At 36.0% G+C, this 19,683-nt stretch overlaps 2 protein-coding genes across 2 annotated transcripts; both read left to right on the top strand.

The window, feature by feature from the left end:
* Positions 1 to 2,113: 2,113 nt before the first annotated feature.
* On the top strand, positions 2,114 to 4,049 carry CBG27920 (the record flags this gene model as incomplete). The annotated part of the gene is made up of 4 exons (XM_045240194.1): positions 2,114 to 2,179; positions 2,228 to 2,353; positions 2,507 to 2,546; positions 3,973 to 4,049. The coding sequence occupies 4 exons, from the start codon at positions 2,114 to 2,116 to the stop codon at positions 4,047 to 4,049; spliced, it is 309 nt and encodes a 102-aa protein (XP_045097918.1).
* A 9,321-nt stretch (positions 4,050 to 13,370) lies between these two features.
* On the top strand, positions 13,371 to 14,589 carry CBG27919 (the record flags this gene model as incomplete). Its single annotated transcript, XM_045240193.1, has 3 exons — positions 13,371 to 13,454; positions 13,507 to 13,629; positions 14,452 to 14,589. 3 exons carry the CDS (start codon positions 13,371 to 13,373, stop codon positions 14,587 to 14,589), a joined length of 345 nt encoding a protein of 114 aa, XP_045097917.1.
* Between the last annotated feature and the right edge of the window lie 5,094 nt (positions 14,590 to 19,683).

Here is a 19,683-nt window from a genome sequence, read left to right as displayed (position 1 = left end):
AAGGATATGTTCTGTGTCTGGTGGAATTTGCGAGGCCTGAGGTGTTTTGAATTTCTAAAGCATTGTCAAATAGTGACTACCAATTGTGATAAAGGTCAGCTGAACCGGGTGGACCAGGTGCTCAAACGGCAAGGAGTGGGCTCATCAGCGAAGTTTCTGGTTCACGACAACTCTCGACCACACACCGCAAAAATCACTCAAAATTTTTTTTGAAGATAGACTGGGAAGTGCTTTTACAGTCGCCTTGTAGCCCAAATTTCGCACTATCCGACTATGACTTGCTCAGGCCAATGCAGCATCATCTCTTTGAGAAAACGTTCAAGAATGGGGGAAAAGTGAAAATCTGGGTAACGAACTACTTCGAATCACAGCCAGTGAGGTTCTTCACGAGAGGCATCGAATTTTCGCCCATGCGTTGGCAGAGAGTGGTCGATAATGATGGAAAGTATGTTCTCGATTGATGTCCTTTTGTTTCATTTTTACAATAAAAATAAAGTACATCAAAAACGCGCATTACTTTTTTACCAACCTAATAGCATGTTAATTTGTAATGTTGATCAATTACGTTTCAGATATTCAGAATGGTCTGGAAGATCCTTTTTAAGTTTGATTGCTCTCGAATTGATTTTTGTATTGTTTTCTGATTTTGACATCACGAAAATCACATTTTTCTACTCCAATCAAAAAATTGACCATTAATATATATAATTATTAAAAAACACGACCCGGCTCTTTTCCCGAATTTCGGAAAGTTCGGAAAACAACATTTTTCCTAAATTTCTGATCTTGCGATTTCGGAAACATATGATCTGAAATTTTTTCCTTATTTTTGAAAATTTCGGAACAATCTCGAAATTTCGAAAAATGACTGAAAATATTTTCTCGCTGAAACCTTTAATAATTCAATATTTTTCACTTTCATTTTTTTGGACGGTTTGCATTTCGGATCTTCCTTTTTTAATAAAAATTTCAGTTTTTTTTTTCAGTAATTTTTTTTCTCTGAATTTTCAGAATTTCAAATTTTATACACCCCCGGTGTCCGTCCAACCAGCTGATTTTTACCGTTTGAGTTGAAATTTGGTTATTCAGTCTGAATGTTACAGTTCCTAGCTATTGAGCAAGCTTTAGAACTTTGATCCTAACTTTAGAACTTTGATCCCGGATCAGAAAAACGTTGAATTCCGATCAACCGCCTTTTCGAAAAAATATCGAAATCAACGGACATATTCATTACTTGTAAGAGCCTACCGTACAGTACCGGCCAATAAGATAACAAAACGTGTCTTTCAGTTGATATTGACCATTTTCAAGAGTCTGGAGTTCGGCTGTCAAACTCTCACGGAGAATTTCAAAAATTCTAGCGTTTCAGTTATGTATTTGCTGATTTTTGAAAGACTCCCATTTTTTCCCGTATTTGTATTTAAAAAAAGGTGCCTTCCAGAAATCGGCAAATACCGTATTTCCTCTAATAGAAGCCCACCTCTATTCCCACTTCTATGGCCCCCCTCTAATAGAAGCCCACACCGCGAGGTGCTTCGAAAAATAGAAGCCCACCCTCTTAGCCCATGGGTTTTTTCTCAACTTTTAAATTTCTCAATTTCTTGTCTACAGAGTTCCTGAATATTGAATTTTGAGATTCTGGAATCTCAGAATTTCATAAATGCGGAAATTCGGAGTTTAGAATTGCAGAATGAAAACTTCAAATTGAAAAAAACACCGAATTTCAGAACTCTTAACTTCCGAATTGTCTAATTTCTGATTTTTTGAAAAAAATTTTTTTGAAAATTAATCATTGAAAAATAGAGGCCCACCCAAATGGTCAAAATCAGTCTCATTGATTGGTACTGTACATAGAATTTCTTTTATCATCATTGCTAATTTTCTTGAAGTTCCTGCTTTTCAAGAGAAAACCGTATTTCTATCGGAATTCTCTATTTAGCTTCATCCGGATTACAACAATTTTCTTTTGCTCTCACGATTTCTTTCCCTTCCAGAAATTTCAACTCCTCCTCAACACTTGCTCGTTTTTGTTTTTATTTGCACGTTCTCTTTTCTTAACCTCCGTGTGCTTAATCAATCAGCTTTTAATAACTATAATCTTTTTCCAGACATCATGGAATCAAAGAAGGCCACAGTGTTCCAGCTGCATTGTCAGCTCGAGATGCTGGGAGAGAAAATTGTTAGTTTATCGGCTTTTTAAAATGTTGCTTATTGAATTTCATTTCAGGTGAACTCCTTCCATGGAGTTCCCAAGAAAGGCCACCCGGCTTACGAAGATCTATCCCAAAGAAATGGGATTCTACAAGCGATCTTGGATAGTGTCGCAGAAATGGTGCATTGTGGCCTCTGCGAGGTAAAAATCAATTTTTCATTCGTGTTATTTCATTTGTGTAAATTCCGTTTTCAGGAGAATGTTGTGGAGGCGCAAAAAATGGTCATCGAGTGGAGCCACTATTTGAAGAATCAGTAAAGTGATCGCGAAATTCAATATTGTTTCAATTTTCAGTTTAAAATTGTCAATTTAGATAATTCGAAAATTGCTGAAGGTTAATAATCTGAAAAAAAAGTCATACATGTCAAATTCTGCTTTTTCACTGGTTTTAAATTTTTGGAAATCCGCAAGATTTTTTGAACATTTCAAAATTTCAAAATAATTTCAGAATTTTAAACTTTCACTTTCGCTCTCTCAAAATTTACCATTTTTAACTGAAACTCACTCGATCTTTTTTTTTTATTTGTACGAGTAAAGTAGTTTTTGATAAAGCTGGTTTCATTTTTCTTAATTTTCAATTCTTTGGGTTGAATTCCCTGTGTACTTATTTTCCGACTAATTTGCGATTATGTTACATTTTTGAAAGAAAGAGAGGCGAAGTTTCTGCAAAAATGGATTTTCAAGATGTCGGTGGCAATATGAATAGCAATATGGGATGGTGGATCATCGCATGAAAAAGCTTGGGAGTGCTGGAAAAAAGTCATGAAGATCCAGGTTGGTGGCTTTTAATCACTTTCGCCACTTGAGCATAGGTTTTAATTTTCAGATTTGATGGAGTGAACGGTAGAGAAACAAAAATTGCAGCAACACACAAAAACGCCTCAAAAATGAAGCAATCATGGAAAAACAAGAACATCTGAAGACAAATTTCCTTGGTGCGACCTCGTTTATGGAAAATTCTGGAAGAGACTCGAAAAATTTTAATTTTCGAGACGTCGGTGTGCGTCAAGCGGTATGCAATGGATGTGCGTCGCATCAAGAATTTTGAAACTGCTGTAAAAAAACATGAGTAACCAGGCTAGTGATTTTCAACACTTTCGCCACCTTAACTTAGCTTCCTGGGCCACCTTGTCAACAGTTCAACTATTCTCTATTATCTACAATTCCAACGTTTTCTGCCGCCTACAAATATTCTCTATTCACCGCACGCCTTGCCGCCCTGGTAGTTAACTCTCCAATTTTTCCAGACAGTTCCCACTAACTAAAAAAAAGGTTCATCAACCATTAAGATTCCCACACCCCCCCCCCCCACTCTAAACTAACGTGCCCCTACGGTTTTTATTTTCAGGTTGGATGTAGCAAAACAACACGAAGAACATCCTGCAACAAAAGCTGATCGAAGTTCATAAATGCGCGAAAACTATCATATCTGAGATGACGCCCAATCAATGACGGTCATATCCAACACTACTAGATCTTAAAGCGTCAAATCAAAAAGACTGAGACTGCGGGAAAATTATGAAAATCCAGGTGGGTGATTTTTAATCACTCTCGCCACCTTAGCTTAGCTTCCCGGGTCTTTTCACCTTACCAACAGTTCAAATGTTTTCTACTAGCTACATCGTCTTCAATCTTCAATATTCATGTCTACTAAATTCTCCCACATTTTCCAACATTCATCTTTGCGAATTCTCCAGACAACGATTTCACCCTACCCCTTTTTGCTAAGCTAACGTGGCCTTTCGGTTTTCTATTTTCAGGTCGAGTGGATCGAATCAACATGATGGAATTCTTCCAACAAAAACTTGTCATGGATCATGGATGCTCACAAACTTGAATTACTGAGATGAAGCGGCAAATATGGATTTTCGAGATTTCGGCGTCGATAGGAATAGCGATTGTATTGAATGGTGAAGCGTCGGATCAAAGAGACTGGGACTGCTGTAAAATATTATGAATATCCAGGTGGGTGATTTTTAATCACTCTCGCCACCTTAGCTTAGCTTTGCGGGTTACAACTTGCCAACTTTTAATCTAGGTTTTTCACAGTTTCTTTAAACTGCTCCAGCTTCAAATATTATCTACTACATATTCACCGCGTGCCTTACCGTTAATTCTCCCAATTCCTCCAGACAGTTCCCACAAGCTATAAACGGGTCTACCAATCATGAAAATCCCCACCCTCCACTCTGAGCTAACGTGGCCTTTCGGTTTTCTATTTTCAGGTCGAGGGGATCGAATCAACATGATGGAATTCTTCCAACAAAAACTCGTCATGGATCATGGATGCTCACAAATTATCATATTCGAGATAACGACCAATTTTCAGTGGCCTTTGCCGCCTTTGTAACTTCATATACAGGTAGGTGGTTTCGACTCACCTACACCGCGATGCTAAGCATTAAGACCGGTGTCACTTATTCTGAAATGTCCCAGTTTTTCATTCAATCCCGGTGAATTCCCTTACTTGCTCAATAAAATACGGGTGCCCGAACTACTAGTTCCTATTTTCCCTTCTTGCCTTCCTGATATGCCAATACGCTTCAGTCTCCAGATTCTTTTCCATTCACTGCTGTACTATTCAGCTATGCTTACGTGGCCTTTCGGTTTTTATTTTCAGGTCAGGCTAACCATGAAGTCGTCAATCAATCGCTGATAATCAGAGCACAGAAGCTGACCAACTTCTTCAAGATGGGACGAGGATGTCGACACATTTTCCGGAACAACAACGTTCAAGGTAGGTCTTACCTACACCACTATAGGCTCCCACCCCGGTGACTTTTTATTAGGCATAATATAGGAACCAATTGATGATTCCCGGTGCATTATTATCTGATACCGATTAACTGAAAAAAACGGGTCTAATATTGTCTTGAATCTCTACATATACTCAATATCAGAAAGTCCGGTTACCGAGAAAAAAAAACATACGGGTCACTCTTCCTCCCGGTGAACTTAAGCTTATGTGGCCTGTTGGAATTTATTTTCAGAACAAGTCAACCGGAAGCGATGTTGCCGAAAATCAACAGAATTGGAAAGAACGAGAAGCTCATCGAAGGGATCAGGATTCCAACCAATTCCAAGATTTCCAAATGTCGTGAAATTCCAAGACTTTACAAAAACTCCAAATTTTTTTTGATTTCGGATGTACCAAATTTCTTTTTTTCAAATGTTCCAAAAAAGTATTTTGTAGACCATTTTCCGAAAATTTTCAGAAATATTTTTTCTTGTTTCCAAAACTTTCCAAAAACTTCCAAAAGTTTCACAAGAATTGTTTATAGTTTCAACTTTCTCAATTTCGGATGTACCAAGTTTCCAACAAAATTTTTCGAAATTCCATTCTTTTCAAAGTTCCAATTAAAAAAAAAGGTTCTCCAAAAGTTTTGAAATCTTGAAAATTTCTAAAAAATAATAACAGTTCCAACTAATTTTAAAATTCTGTAAAGCTCCGAATCTCCCATAACTTTTCATAATTTCGAAATTCTGCGGAAGATTTTTTAAACTTTTTTGAAATATTACCTTTTCTGAATTATCGAATATATGGAATGCCGTTAAAAAAGGATACCGTTCAAAAGTGATTGAAACTCCAAAATTTTCAAAGTTCTGATCACTTATGCGGCTTTTGCTTTCCTTCTGGTTATTTTTCCAGCTAAACGACTTATTCCAAATGTGATGAGGATGCTGGACTTCTTTCTCGGGAACACAGTTCAAGGTAGGTTTTCCTTACACCACTATAAGCTCCCACCCGGTGACTTCTTATAAGGCATATTGTCGAATTAAAAAAGTGGGACCTGGAAAATTTTGCGGGCGGCTTCCCAGTCAATTTTTGAGGCCTTGCCTCGAAATCACCACAGTAGTAAACGAAAATTGTTTCTGTGAATTTAGTGAGATTTTCTGGCCAAAATTTAGATTTCTTAGTATGAAAATGATCGCTAGCATTGCTAGAATCTGCTTTTCATTGAAAAACCAAGCTAAATTGCAAAAGTAGTTCGAACGAGTCGAAAGTCTGATATATTACATTTTGCCGCACTTTTTCGTAAATCAAAAAAAGCTATGCCTTTCAAATTTTCAGGTTCCACTTTTTTTTTAATTCGACAATAATATAGGAACCAATTGATGATTACCGGTGCATAATACCAGTTAATCGAAAAAAAACGGGTCTAGTCTTGTCAATGTCTGGAGACTGAAAAAACCTACGGGTCAATTTACTCCTCCCGGTGAACTTAAGCTTTTGTGGCCTGTTGAAATTTATTTTCAGATTCGGAAAAAGCAACAACCAGAGGTCGAAGGAACCGAGATAATTGAAGGTAGGTTCTTCACTTTCCCACATACAGCATTATTCCGGGGATTTTCAAAAATTATTGTGTCAAAAATTATGAATTTTGACTACAAAAAAATATATATACATATATTAGGTTGAGCGAAAAGTCTTTGTAATTTTTTGAATTTTTTTCGGGACAAAATTTATTCACATAAAACGAAATTCAATGTGTGATCTATTCACCAATAGTATCAATGACTACTTGTCAAAGCGATGAAAGTTAAGCGATTCCATGACTGTAGAACTCGGGAAGCTGGGAAGCGAAAACGTCGTCCAACCACTTTTCGACATCCTTTCTATCATGGAACTTTCGCCTATAAAAGTGATTTTTCAGGGAACGGATTAGTTGCTATTCAGATAGGGCAAGGTCTGTTGAATACGATGGGTGACAGAAGACCTTGACTCCGAGCATCTGGAGCGTCTGACGGCTCGTCGATGTAGGGGGTGGCCTTGCGTTGTCATGAATCATCAACAAGTGGAAATTATTCTGGCAATTTGATCGATAATCCGGGAACACTTTTTCCATCTGAGTGCAGTCGAGGTCCGCATTGATAGTGACGCCGTCTAGAAGAAGTCTTCTGAAGATAACGCCTTCACTGTCCCACCAAATGGACAACATAACTTTTTTCTTGTGAAGCTCTCTTTTGATGTCCGTTGTGGCGGCTTCCTCGGCCGGAATCCATCGTCTTTTTCTACTCGTCATCATTGATAATATTCTCACCCCAATTGGTGCTGAGTTTCATAATAAGCCGAGAATGTGCCAAGTCGCAACGCAATGGTTTTCGTTAATCCGTCAAAAGGTGAGGAACGAGTTGACCAAACTTTTGCTATTCTCCGAATTCATGAAGATGATCAATGATGGTTTTTAGAAGACGGTTGAGACTCGCTGTAAGCTCGTGTGACGTTACTCTTGGTTCTTCTTCTAGCGCTCTAGAGATATCCTCGTGAAGATCAACACTTGGTCAACCGGAACTTTGAGATCGTAGTCTCTTCGGAAAACCTTTTGAACCAAAACTTCATTGTAGTGTAGGACATAAAGTTTTCGCCCAACACGGTACACAGTTTACGACAAGCTACGCTGCATTTGTGACCTTGAAGAAACTTGCAGAAAAAAACACCCCTGAGATCATGGTGGTCTCTGAGCAAATTCTCGGTCATTATGAACGCCGTCAGTAATTTCAACAAATCTTTTAAACATGTAGAACTAGTACTACAATATAGAAAAAACAGAATAATAAAAAGTTGAATCAACGCTGAGATATGACGGTCCAAAAGAATTACAAACCTAATATATACCGTATTTCCTCTAATAGAAGCCCACACAAACCGTCAACCTTGGGCTCAATTATCCTGATTTCTGTTTAAGATATCTAAATATTGTCAACTGATGAATTATCTATCATTCAATCACCATAATTTTATCAGTGGATCAAATTTTGATATTTTGTACAGAAATCAAGGTAACTGAGTTCAAAGATGACAATTAAAATAGGCTTCTTTTAGTAGAATGATGGTTTATCTAACCTCGTACTGCCCAGTAATCAATTTTGCTCAAGAATGAAGTCTTTTGTCTCAGAAAGTAGTCTGAAAGTCTCAAAAACAAAATACGGGTCACTTTTTCAAATGATCTTGGTGAATTTAAGCTTATGTGTATTTTCAGATTTACCCAAATGTGTTACCGGAAATGATGATGCTGAAGTTTCAGAGACAAAATATGAACGAAGAAGAAGCTAACTAGATGTCCTCGGAATCAAATGCGTCCATGGAAATCCGCAACGAAATTTGACCGACGTTGAAATACCGGAAGTTGTAAGGTTGGTGATTTTTCTTCACCTTCGCCACTTAGGTTTGACTTTTCTCTTACGCGTTGCAAGTCGGTTATTAGTACTACGGGTACTCCTCCTTTCCATTTTCCAATATGGGCTCCGGTGAATTCTTAGTTGCCATTTTTGGAATTATATAATAGCCTTTAGCACACCACTAGTTGCTCAATCTGTACTCAGTTTTACCGACGTGGCCTTCTGGATTTCATTTTCAGAATCCAGTCATCAACGTCTGATGTTTTCACATTTTTGCAGTTTGACGATAGTCGCAGGCAGGAAAAGAATTGACAGAGGGCTGCAAATTCAAGGTAGGTTTTTCCCCTACGTCATCCTTGGTTGGTTTGGTACTGTTTTTTACTATTATTTTGTACTGGCATCTTTTTTCGGGTAACTTCTGAACTACTACAGTATTAATCTATTGATCTGATGAGCCTTTTTATGACAAAACGTGCGTTTATACGCGGCATTATTACTTAAGCATGATAACTAATTTTATCTATTATTCTATTCACAGTATCAAATTAACTGAGTTTGGCCTATCGGTTTTTAATTTTCAGATTGAGTTCGGTCGATTGATCTGATTGAATACGGTAATCGAAAAGTCAAACAGCTCACCTGATGGAGGAAGGAATTGTCTTCATGTTGGTGGTCCAGAAGTTTCTGTTTCCGACCTGTTTAATTCAATAAACTCATCAACCGAGTTTTGGAGAATTTGCGACGCATAGACGCTTAGAAAAAATTTTGGATTTTTGTATTATTAACTTACCAGCCTGCGCCTCCGGCGCTTCAAACAGCTGGCTGTTGCGCCTTCGGCGCAATTCAACACTTTTTACCATTCGTCGTTCCATTCCTCACTTTTTGATTCTTCTCTCTCACACTGTAGAACATCTACTCCTTTCCTCCCCCTTTCTCTATGTGGCCCGCATGGCGCAGTTGGTCGCGTGCCCAGCCGTTGTGCGGTAGGCCGCGGGTTCGGTTTTGGTGGCGGCTAAACTTTCATTAAAAAAATCAAAAACCGGACAGACTGATATCGGGACGGACAGACGCGTCTAGCGTTTTATATATAAGGAAGATTTTGAAATTTCAAAACCCATTTTCCAAAATATCCGAAAGTTCCTAACATTCGTTAAAGTTCTTCGGACTCAACTGTTTTTAACTTTGAATTTTTATATGGCATTCGCCAATATTTTTTCAGCCAAGAGAATGACGCTTAAAACCTGACGGATGGAAATCTGTGATTTCATGAGCTGTCAATGCTACTACAAAAGTCGCATGGAACAAGTGCAGTTTGATTAATGATTTATTTTTTTATGGGTGGCTCGGGATTTTTTTGTGGGTTTAGTGTGCTTTATTTTTAACCCACTCATATGATTTCATATTTTACTTGGGCCTCTTGAGTGTTTCACCAACATCTTAGTCTTTCTCAAATCTGATGAAATTCTAAAATTCCGAAGTTCTGGAAATTTTTGTGAGATTTAGAAGTTTTGTAATGATTGAAAATTTTTGTTTTTTCAGAGATTCACAGATCTCTAAAACCAAAAATATAGATAACAAAATTTTTCAAAAGTTCTCAAAAAAAACAAGATTTTTCGAAAAATCCCCAAGTTTCCAAATTTCCAAAATTTGCCAAAATTTCATGATGATATAGAGTTATGTTATTTCGAAAGTTTTGGAATTTACAGGAATCTGAAATTTCTTGTTTCCAAAGCTCCTGAATTTCTTGTTTCCGAAGCTCCTGATTTTGAAAATACTCATTATTCGTCCAACTTTCCTTCTCCCGTTAGCCATTTTATTGCACAAAAAACTAATTCACGACAAAAAATGATAAATTTTGTTTAGACATCTTGAAGAAGATTATTCGGTGTCAAGAAAGTCTAGAAAAACTGTGAGTTGGATGAAAAAAATGCCGTGGATGCAGAGCATGTCTTGGAGCCTAAAACTGAACGAAGGCGGAAAAAATTCTGAGAAAATTCAAATTCGTTTTAAGATACTGTAGTTTCCGTTGCCTATTTCTGAACCATGAACTTCTGAAAATATTGAGATAACATTCTGAAAAAAATTCCTGTTTTATTTTTTTTATCACTTTTTCCGCACTCACTGGATGCTGTGCTCTTGATTTCTCACTAATTCCTCACGACAGCTTTTGTTGTTTTCTGATTTTTGATATCTGTTTTTTTCTGTTTCTGTACTTCGTTTTTAACGTTTTAACTTTTTTCACGCTACCGTACCACATCCAAATAGCACACCACAAGACGCGTCCGATGCTCTTCAAGTTTCGCGCATATCTGGATCGCTTACACGATAAAGCGGTTTGTTTTGATTCTTCAAACTGCTGCTGATCACTAAAAACATTCAGACCCGCTGCATTGCTCGTTGGGAGAACCCAGATGACTTTGAGCGAACTCGCCACATCTACCAAATCATGCACAGGATCAGACCGTTTTCACCTTTCGAACTTGATACAGTAAATTCAATTAAAGGGATTGTTCTAAATGATGAGGTTGTTCGAAAAGTTGTCATTTTTTTTCACGTCATTGATTAAGAAGTCAATGAGAGATGTCTTAGGCATTGAGTTCATAATTTCTTGCTAGCGCAACAGAAGTTGGGCGATTCCATTTGTGTAGAACTCCAAAGACTAGAAGACAAAAAACACAATTTTTTCGAATATGAAATATCTTTCTAGCGTGATGATTTTGAAGACATTGGAAAAGTTAGAACTCACGTTAGATCTTTTTTTTAAATCAGTCTTTCTTGCCTATTCTACAGTTTTTGCGCAATTTGTTTTCAAATTTATAGAACATGCGATCCGTGACACTTAGAAATACAAAAACAAATTTGAAAAATCTAATGAGCAACGACAATCAGAAAAAAAAGTGACCACTACTTTTCAAACAACCTTGGAACTTTCATTTTAGACCAAAATCGAAGAAGTTCGAATGATGATGGAAGATTCGATCGACTGTATTGAACACATCATTCAGCAATAAAGATGTCAATAATTTTTCTCTATTTGTTCATATATGGGTTGTATTAAAAGTAAACTGGATTCCCCGTTTTCTGTGTTATCAACTTATCCAAAAATGAAACTTTTATAGATAAATCCTAACTTTCAATTTTTTAAAAATTATCGACATATGCTCCAAAAGCCTATACTTCCTCTTCTTAAGTTCTAGGAATGGTGTGACAGTTACCTACGCAAAACGCCAGGCCTCTTTTTATTGGAAAACTCTCTCCCATAAAAATGCTCTCACTCTCTCTTGAACGACTAGTACGAATTAATCAAAATAGTCACTTCGCATTTCCCGATTCCCCAAGGTGTGGAAATAAGTTCCATAAGAATACGTTTTTTTTACAACCTAGACTGCTAACTTGTCCCATTTTTAGGTTTTTAGATTGTTTTTGAAGAATCATTTGAATCTAGAGTGATAAGCCTATAAAGTGTCAAACTTTTTATAGAAAATTTGATGTGTTTCAAGAATAATTGAAAATTCCGACAATTGTTGAATTGTTGAATTCTAGAAAACTTTTCAAACCTCTCTAGATCTTTCAAATCTGACTACAAACATTGCATTTTCAGGAAATTCTGTAATTCCAATTCTAGCACATTCTAAATTTACCATATATCCAAAATTTTTAAGATCATTTCTCTGAAAAAACGTCATTCGGAAAAGGGCTCTATCGATTTTTCAAAATTTTCAAGGTTTTTAGAATTTTAGAAAGTTTTGCAGAAAGCAGTTTTGCGGAAAGCAAAAATGAAAATTCAAGTTATTCTGGGAGTTTTTGATTGTCCTAATTACAGAAAGTATCGGAACTTCAAATTTTGACATTTCGGTATTTTTTGGAATATCCACCTTCCGGAAATGGTTTTCTCAAGTATTCCGACTATTGTAGAATTCAAAAAAATCTCTAAATTTTTGAAGATTCCTGGTTTTCGACAAAATTAGCATTTTCCGGAATTCCTGAATTCCAATATCAAAATTTTCTAAGTATCCATGAATGTCACAGAAAGCTCGCAATTTCTCTAATCGTCGACTCTCTGTAAGAAGCTTTTTTTTCCGATTTTCAAAAAATGCTTAGTTTTTGAATTTTCAAGAAATTTTGCAGCTCTGACAGAAAAATTTGGAACTTTGTGAAATTGCGAAATTTGAACAGAAAGATTTGAATATTTTTAAGAATTCTGATTTTTGATGGAATTCTTCGAATATTCGTCAATCGATTTTCAAAATTCTTCCGAATTTCTGTCATTTTGTACTAGAGAATCGTTCGGAATTTTTTCGAATTTTCGGGATGTGTCAGACATTCATTAGGTTCAAAACTTTGAATTTTTAATGTTCCTTAATTAATAAATTCTCTGACATTTCTTGAGATTTTTCCCGAAATTTTCAATTTGAACATTTGGCACTTTTCCATTTCAAAAAAATCTCCTCTGTTTTTCTTATTTTAGATATATGTGTAGATGTCGTGTCTGAATTATTGTATCTTTTATCAAAGTTTTTCTATTTTTATCCTGTCTGTGGCTATTAGATGAACTTCTTTTGATAGCAGGTAATTACATCCAGTTTCAGCCCTCCACCACTTTTTTTATGTTCAAATCAATGTTTTATGTGCTGTCCCGAAGTCTTTAAGTCTACATTAAATGCCCACGAATTCCTTGAATCTCATTCACTCACACAACCCATTATTCTCAACAACCCTCTTTTTCCCCTAGTATTCATTTAGAACTCTATTAAGCTCGACCCCAAAACACAAAAGCAAAAATGAGATATCGAAGTTTTTTTTTCTGACGTCACCTTTTCAAAAAGATGCTCTACAAATGACAGTGAATGATACGTACCTCAAACGGTGCTCATTTTCGCAACGTGATTTATGGACCCAGACTTCCCACTTTTTTTTCTAAAATCGGCGCTTGTATTCTGTTTTTTGTTCTCTCTTTTTTCAATTTCTTTCACACGAATTCATCTCCCTTTTTCGGATTCGCAGTTTTTCTCGAGAAGTTTAAAGCTATTTTTTTCAGATGACTCCATCACCGCTCAGCAAATCCCAGGCCGCGGAGAAAATCCTTTTGGAGCATGGGTTGGGTTGGTTGATTCAGAAACTGGTAGGACGCATCTTTAACTTTCTATTGGGAAATAAACATTTTACTATTTCAGGGTCTCCACAACGGCCACCTCCCGGATGGGACGACCGCTAAGTTCCGGGTAGTCCAATTCATCATCGAGCTTCCACAAGTTCGTCGGGAACTCTGCTGGATCAGGACGTACTCAGAATTTCAGGTAACAAACTATTTTTTCGGAAATTGAGAAATTTTAAGTTTTAGTGACAAAAAAAATAAACAAATAGTTGACACCGTAAGGACTATAATAGAAGCCTACCCAGTATGTGAACTTTGAGCTCAATTATCTCAGTTCCTTCAAAATTCTCAGTAAATTTTCTACTGATAAGTCATTCATCATAACATCACAAAATTTTTTATCGGTTGACAGTTTTTCAAAATCTCTCATAGGAACCAAGATACCGTATTTCCTCTAATAGAAGCCCACCTCTATTTGAAGCCCACCTTTAATAGAAGCCCACCTCTATTTGAAGCCCACCTTTAATAGAAGCCCACCTTGCGCGGTGCTTCGATAATTAAAAGCCCACCCTCTAGTAGAAGCCCATGCGTTTTTTTTTCAATATTTAAATTTATCGATTTCTGATCTACAGAGTTCCTGAATATTGAATTTTGAGATGCTGAAATTTCAGAATTTCAAAAATTCGGAAATTTGAAGTTTAGGATTGCAGAATGAAAACTTTAAATTGAAAAAAAAAACACCTAACTTCAGAGTTTTTAACTTCCGAATTGTCACATTTCTGCTTTTTTGAACAAATTTTTTTTTGAAAATTAATTATTGAAAATTAGAGGCCCACCTCTAATAGAAGCCCACCCTGAAAGAGAGGTTCAAAAATTGAAGCCCATGGGCTTCAATTAGAGGAAATACGGTATGTAAACCTATAGAGAGGGTGGGCTTTTACTAAAGTATTTACGGTAGTTCTTTCTTTTTCAATTTTCGGCTGTGTGTGGCACTTAAAGTCAAAGTTTCACCAACATTTTTCAGGCTCGTGTGGAGCATTTTCGGCGCACCATCAGAGTCGTTACGAGCGTCTTGGAGCAGTCCAAAGCTGTCATCATGGCCAATAGAAAAGCTCAACGCCTCGTACCAGTATGGCCGGATGAATTGGAGTGGGACTATTAAAATTGTAAAAAAATCTCGAATTATTTATTCTAAATCTCAACTCATCCATTGTATTTTTCATCCAAGATCTTCCCTGTATCAACTAAAGTTAGTTGCTATCTCTTGAACATGTACATCCAGTATACCCCGCATTTTCCTCTCAAACCCGTTGCTCCTTTTTTCGATCTCTACTTTTTAAACGATCTCCTCCCTCTACTCTCTGTCCCTAACGACGTAAGATTCAAACTTTCTGCTAGTCAAATTCCATCAATTTCTTTTTCACATTCCTAGTTTTTCTTCTGAATCCACCGAATTTGTAAAAAATCCCGCATACTGTGCTTCAAAACTTTGGATAAAAATTGTATTTTTCAAAATTATTTTTTCAACTTTTTATTGTTGCGAAGTGTTTTCTGACACTGTACTATCTGTTGTATACTGTAAATGCTTTGCTTTAAAGAAAGTACCGTAAAAACTCTATTAGATAGTTACCCCTAATTGAATGCCAGCCTCTAATATAGTGCCACCCCAGAGCACCTCCAAACAATAGAGTGCGAGGCCCTAATATAATGCCACTTCGGATTTGATGTCACTGTGGTGAAAGTTGAAGAGAAACACAAAAAAACATTTACTAGGTTTCTAGCCTTTTTCAAGTTCAAAAAAGATACTGTGTTTGTCAAAAAAGTTTCAGAATAATATCAGACTCCGAAAATCTCTGAAAAGGAAGTAGAAAAATCAAGAAAACCTCGAAAGTCATTTCATGAAAAAGTTGAAAGTCGAGTCCTTTTGTGATGAGTTTCAGTAGAAATTGGATCCCAATAAAAAAGTGTCAGCCTCTAATTGAATGCCACCTCCTAATACAGTGCCACCCCAGACCACCCCCGAACAATAGAGTGCCATGGCTATCTAATAGAGTTTTTACGGTAATCTAATTTCAGGTTCATTTTCTCGGACCTCTTCGGAAGCAACCAAAATGAACGCTAATTTGAGGTGAGCAAAAATTTCGTAGTAGAAAAATGTTTGTCTTGAAACAACTCTAACAGTGAAAAACGAAGAATCAAAAAATACACGGCTGATCGTACATTTATCCTTTATCGTTTGGTCAACTGTATCTTACTTGAAAATAGAGCTGAAGTGACAAATTTTTTTCAAAATTCAGTAAATAATCTGAGAAAAATGACACAGAAACATTTCTCCCAAAAATTTTTTTGACAAAATACACTTCTCGGAGAATGTCTGATTTTAAAAAATTAGACAGCGATCATGGAAACAGCAGTTGGAACAGGATTACATAGTTTTTTGCTAACTTTTGAACAAGTAATACCTCATTAAGAAGACATTTTTTGTATGGTATGAGATTTCAATGGTTAACCAAAGGTTTTCGGCTTCTGAGCTGCCTCTAAGCCCTTTTCACTTATTCTAGTGCTCAATATTTGATACTTATTTTTTTATCATTTTCCAAGTGTGGTTTTTCAATATCTAATGTAAGCCTCGAACACTGATTTTTCCAAATTGTCAGAATGCTGAAAAGGTTTACTTTTGGTGATTCTGATAGAGTAGGTTAATTTTGAGATCGAATATTTAAATCACAACGTCATGGTAAGTTGAAATACAAGTCTATAAAAAAACCAGATTTATCCGATGAAAATAGTTTCACAAAAGCACTAATGATATCAAAATAATCATGACTTTTTGAGTATGTTGTTCAACAATGTTCAATGTCTTCAAAAGTTGATTCGTAGTTGAAGTTTCAAATAGTTTTTTTTCAGGATCAGAACATCCACTGTCTCTTGGGCATCCTCTTTCACCTTGAATGATCCCGCCGCGGATCAAAGGGTACTCCTTTACCAAGCATGGAGAGCTGTTAGACTACGGGTCCGGTTTTGGAATCAGGTTTAAAACCTGAATATTGCCAGAATGAAAAGTATATGAAGTATTGGACAAAAATATATCATATTTTCATTTTTCCATTTAGAGTAGTCAATTTCAAATTTTCGAAAAAGTAGTCCAGAATTTCTTAATTTGTCAGGAAATTACAGTATACCAAATTTGAGCGTCAGTTTATTAATGTACAACTTTTCTGTTTCAAAATGCCGAGTTTTCAAAATTGGAATACTCCAGAATTTTGAAATGTCAGAACTTGAAAAATCGGAATATTCCGAAATCCCGAAATTCCGAAATTTAGAAAATCAGAATTCTAGAAATTTCGAAAAATTCCAAAAAGGCCATTTCAAGCATTCAGCAAACAGCATAGCTCAAAAATTGGAAATCAATTTGTTCAGAAGATAAACCTCTGTTTTTGTTTATTATAGCATACATTTGTCGGAGAAACGGAAAAATTCTGGATCACTTTTTCAATTCTTTAAAGTTGACTATTTTCCGCGGAAACATTTAATTGTGATTTTTTAGCCATGTACCGCATTTACTGTTCAGATTTCGAAACTTGATTCATATTTTTTCTACCATTCCTCCCTTCACCCCAACCTTTCTTTAAATTTGGCTCATTTTGAAATAATTTTTTCCTTAAGTTTTCGAGAAACATCCCTGTTTCTTTTTGCAATCGTTCTAAATTGGTTTTTCATTTTGCTTTTTTGTACCATTTTTTTTATTTTTTAATAATAATATACGTTATTTGTTTCTTTTTTTGTTATGAATCAATTGTGAGATAAATTCACAACTGTTGAGATCTTTAGAGCAAAAACTATAGGAATTAAAAAAACAATTTAAATCGGAAAAAAATTGAAATGATGAAAACCCTTGCAAAAACGACACAAATCGTCGTAAAATGGTAAAAATGAGATCACTACTCACAATAAGCTTAAGAATTATGAAAGATCGTTCTACTTCCTAAAAAAATTCGTCAAAACTATCGCTCTCAACGTGAATGGATTTCGGACAAAAGTATTTTTAGATTTTTACAATTTACCGAATTTTTCGAGACCGCTCATATTTTAACTAATTTCAGTGAAATTATTTCACAACACCTCCCCGCTGTCTCTTAACCACTAATACTAATTATGCAAAAGTAGAAAATCCTCTCCCATCCTGACACCTAAAATCTCTAGATGAGAGTGTCGTCTCTCTTTCCAAGAAATTTCAAAATTCAAACAATTTCATATCTTCTGGGCCCGTTGTTTACCGGATCTGCGTCTCCGTCCGCTTCTCGTATTGCTTCTTCTTCATCCACCGCCTTTCGTACGGCCATCCAGTGACGGGGGACTCCGCCTACTGTCTTCTCTGCTAAGATAATCCTACTGTAGCTCTTGTTCCTTTTGTTCGCTTTCCTATAATAACACATGGGTGTTCCAAATATTGAAACGGACACCGATGATGTCTCCAGTATTTTGGAGATGTTATGACTTCTGATTTTTTTTACTTTGAAACATAGTGAAATCCTGTTTTATGATTTTCAACTTTTTATCATTGTGGTGGTGTGATAATACGTCTAAAAGATCATTTGAATTCAAGCGTGAGACGAATTCAGGAAGAGAAGCGTAGTTTTTGAATATGGATAATCTCAGTTGAACCGGAAACAGAAATTTCTGATAACCAGTCAAGAGTGAACAGGTAAAATATGTTGAACCATGTAAAACAATTCAATTTGGTTTTCTCATTCTTGGTTTATAACAACGAAATGGATATAAGTTATTTTCTCTTTTTTCGAAAAGTATAAAATCTTGAGTTTCTCATTCTTTGGCTCAGGGTGGTTAGCCATAAATTATCATAACTTAATGAAACCACTTTATTAGTTTTCAAAATTCCCTTCCTAAAAATGTGATACCGCTAAATTCAAATCTGTACACAAAATATCCATCCGGAAGTTGCCAGCAATAACATAACACATGTCATCTACACACAAACAGTACATTACCAAAAACGGTGCACCCCGCTGACAATTAGCAGGTGTGAACTACCACTTGAATAGAAATTCTTGGGCTCATCATTATTCCACTTATGTATCTTTTAGATTAGTGTTTTGTCTTGTTTTTGTTTTATTTTTTCTGTTTCTAATATTATGGTAACAACAACCGTACTATATTTTGGGACTTAAGAAGATGCGCACCTAAAGTTTCGTTTAGAATGCATAATCCCATTTTCAGTACTGGCTTGCCGAAATAGCATAGAGAATCCCGAAATTATAACTTCTCATTTTTCTTACTCGCGAATTTTCGTATGATATTGAAATTAGACCTTTTGTGTCTTTCCTGAACACAGAAAAGATATATCTCATATTGAAGAAGTATTATAGAAAGGAGAACTTTTTATTATATTTGTAGGAAATGACATCTAGGAAACTTTAAATTGAAAGTTTGAAAAAATACGGAGAATTCAGCACAACTTTTCTGATTTTGCAAACTTTTCAAGACCACCCAGCTTTTTGTGTCCTACCTGGATGCTTCATTGCACTAATTTATACGTCCAAAGCTTCTGAAAAATTTACATTCCTACGTAATTTTTATCAGTATGCCTCCTAAACGAAAATATAAAAAGAGAAAATGTGCAAAAGTTAAGACTATCCCTGAAAAATCAACTCCGTCTCTACTTGAAACTCTCCAAACATTAATTGTTTCTGCTTCTGGGAATACTGAAGCCATGTTGCAATTCATGAAATCACCTATGTCATTTCCTACCATTCCTAATCCTAATGCTGAAACCCAAGCCAATGTAGTGCCAAATGCATTTGCTGATATTTCGTAAGTTGGTATTTTCCTGTTTTTAAAATTAGTGATCTATGCAAATAAAACAGTAATTTTTGGGATATTATTACTGACTAAGATCGATGAGTCGTGTTTTCATCATTCTTGTTTCGGTTCATCAGACTAGCCATGAGAAGTTACGCTGCTCATCTTCACGCGCAAACACACATTTTGCCTCTTCAAAAAACAATCTGTTGTTTTTGACACCTTTTTTTTGTTCAGACAACTTCACCACGAGTATTTTTTCTCCTTTTTTTGTCATTTCACGAATAATACCTATACAAAAATCAATGTTTTGTTTTTGTTACTAGCGACGTCGTCGACACAAAGCCGGATTACTGTAGATAGACACAAAACGAGAAACATAGAGACGAGTTGGCGGATATGGTGGTGAAAAAAGAAAAGAATAGAGATTCGAGAT

This window comes from Caenorhabditis briggsae (genome assembly GCF_000004555.2).
Source record: "Caenorhabditis briggsae complete genome, chrX, whole genome shotgun sequence".
NCBI lineage: Eukaryota > Metazoa > Nematoda > Chromadorea > Rhabditida > Rhabditidae > Caenorhabditis > Caenorhabditis briggsae.
This window is presented reverse-complemented; position numbering and strand designations above follow the sequence as displayed.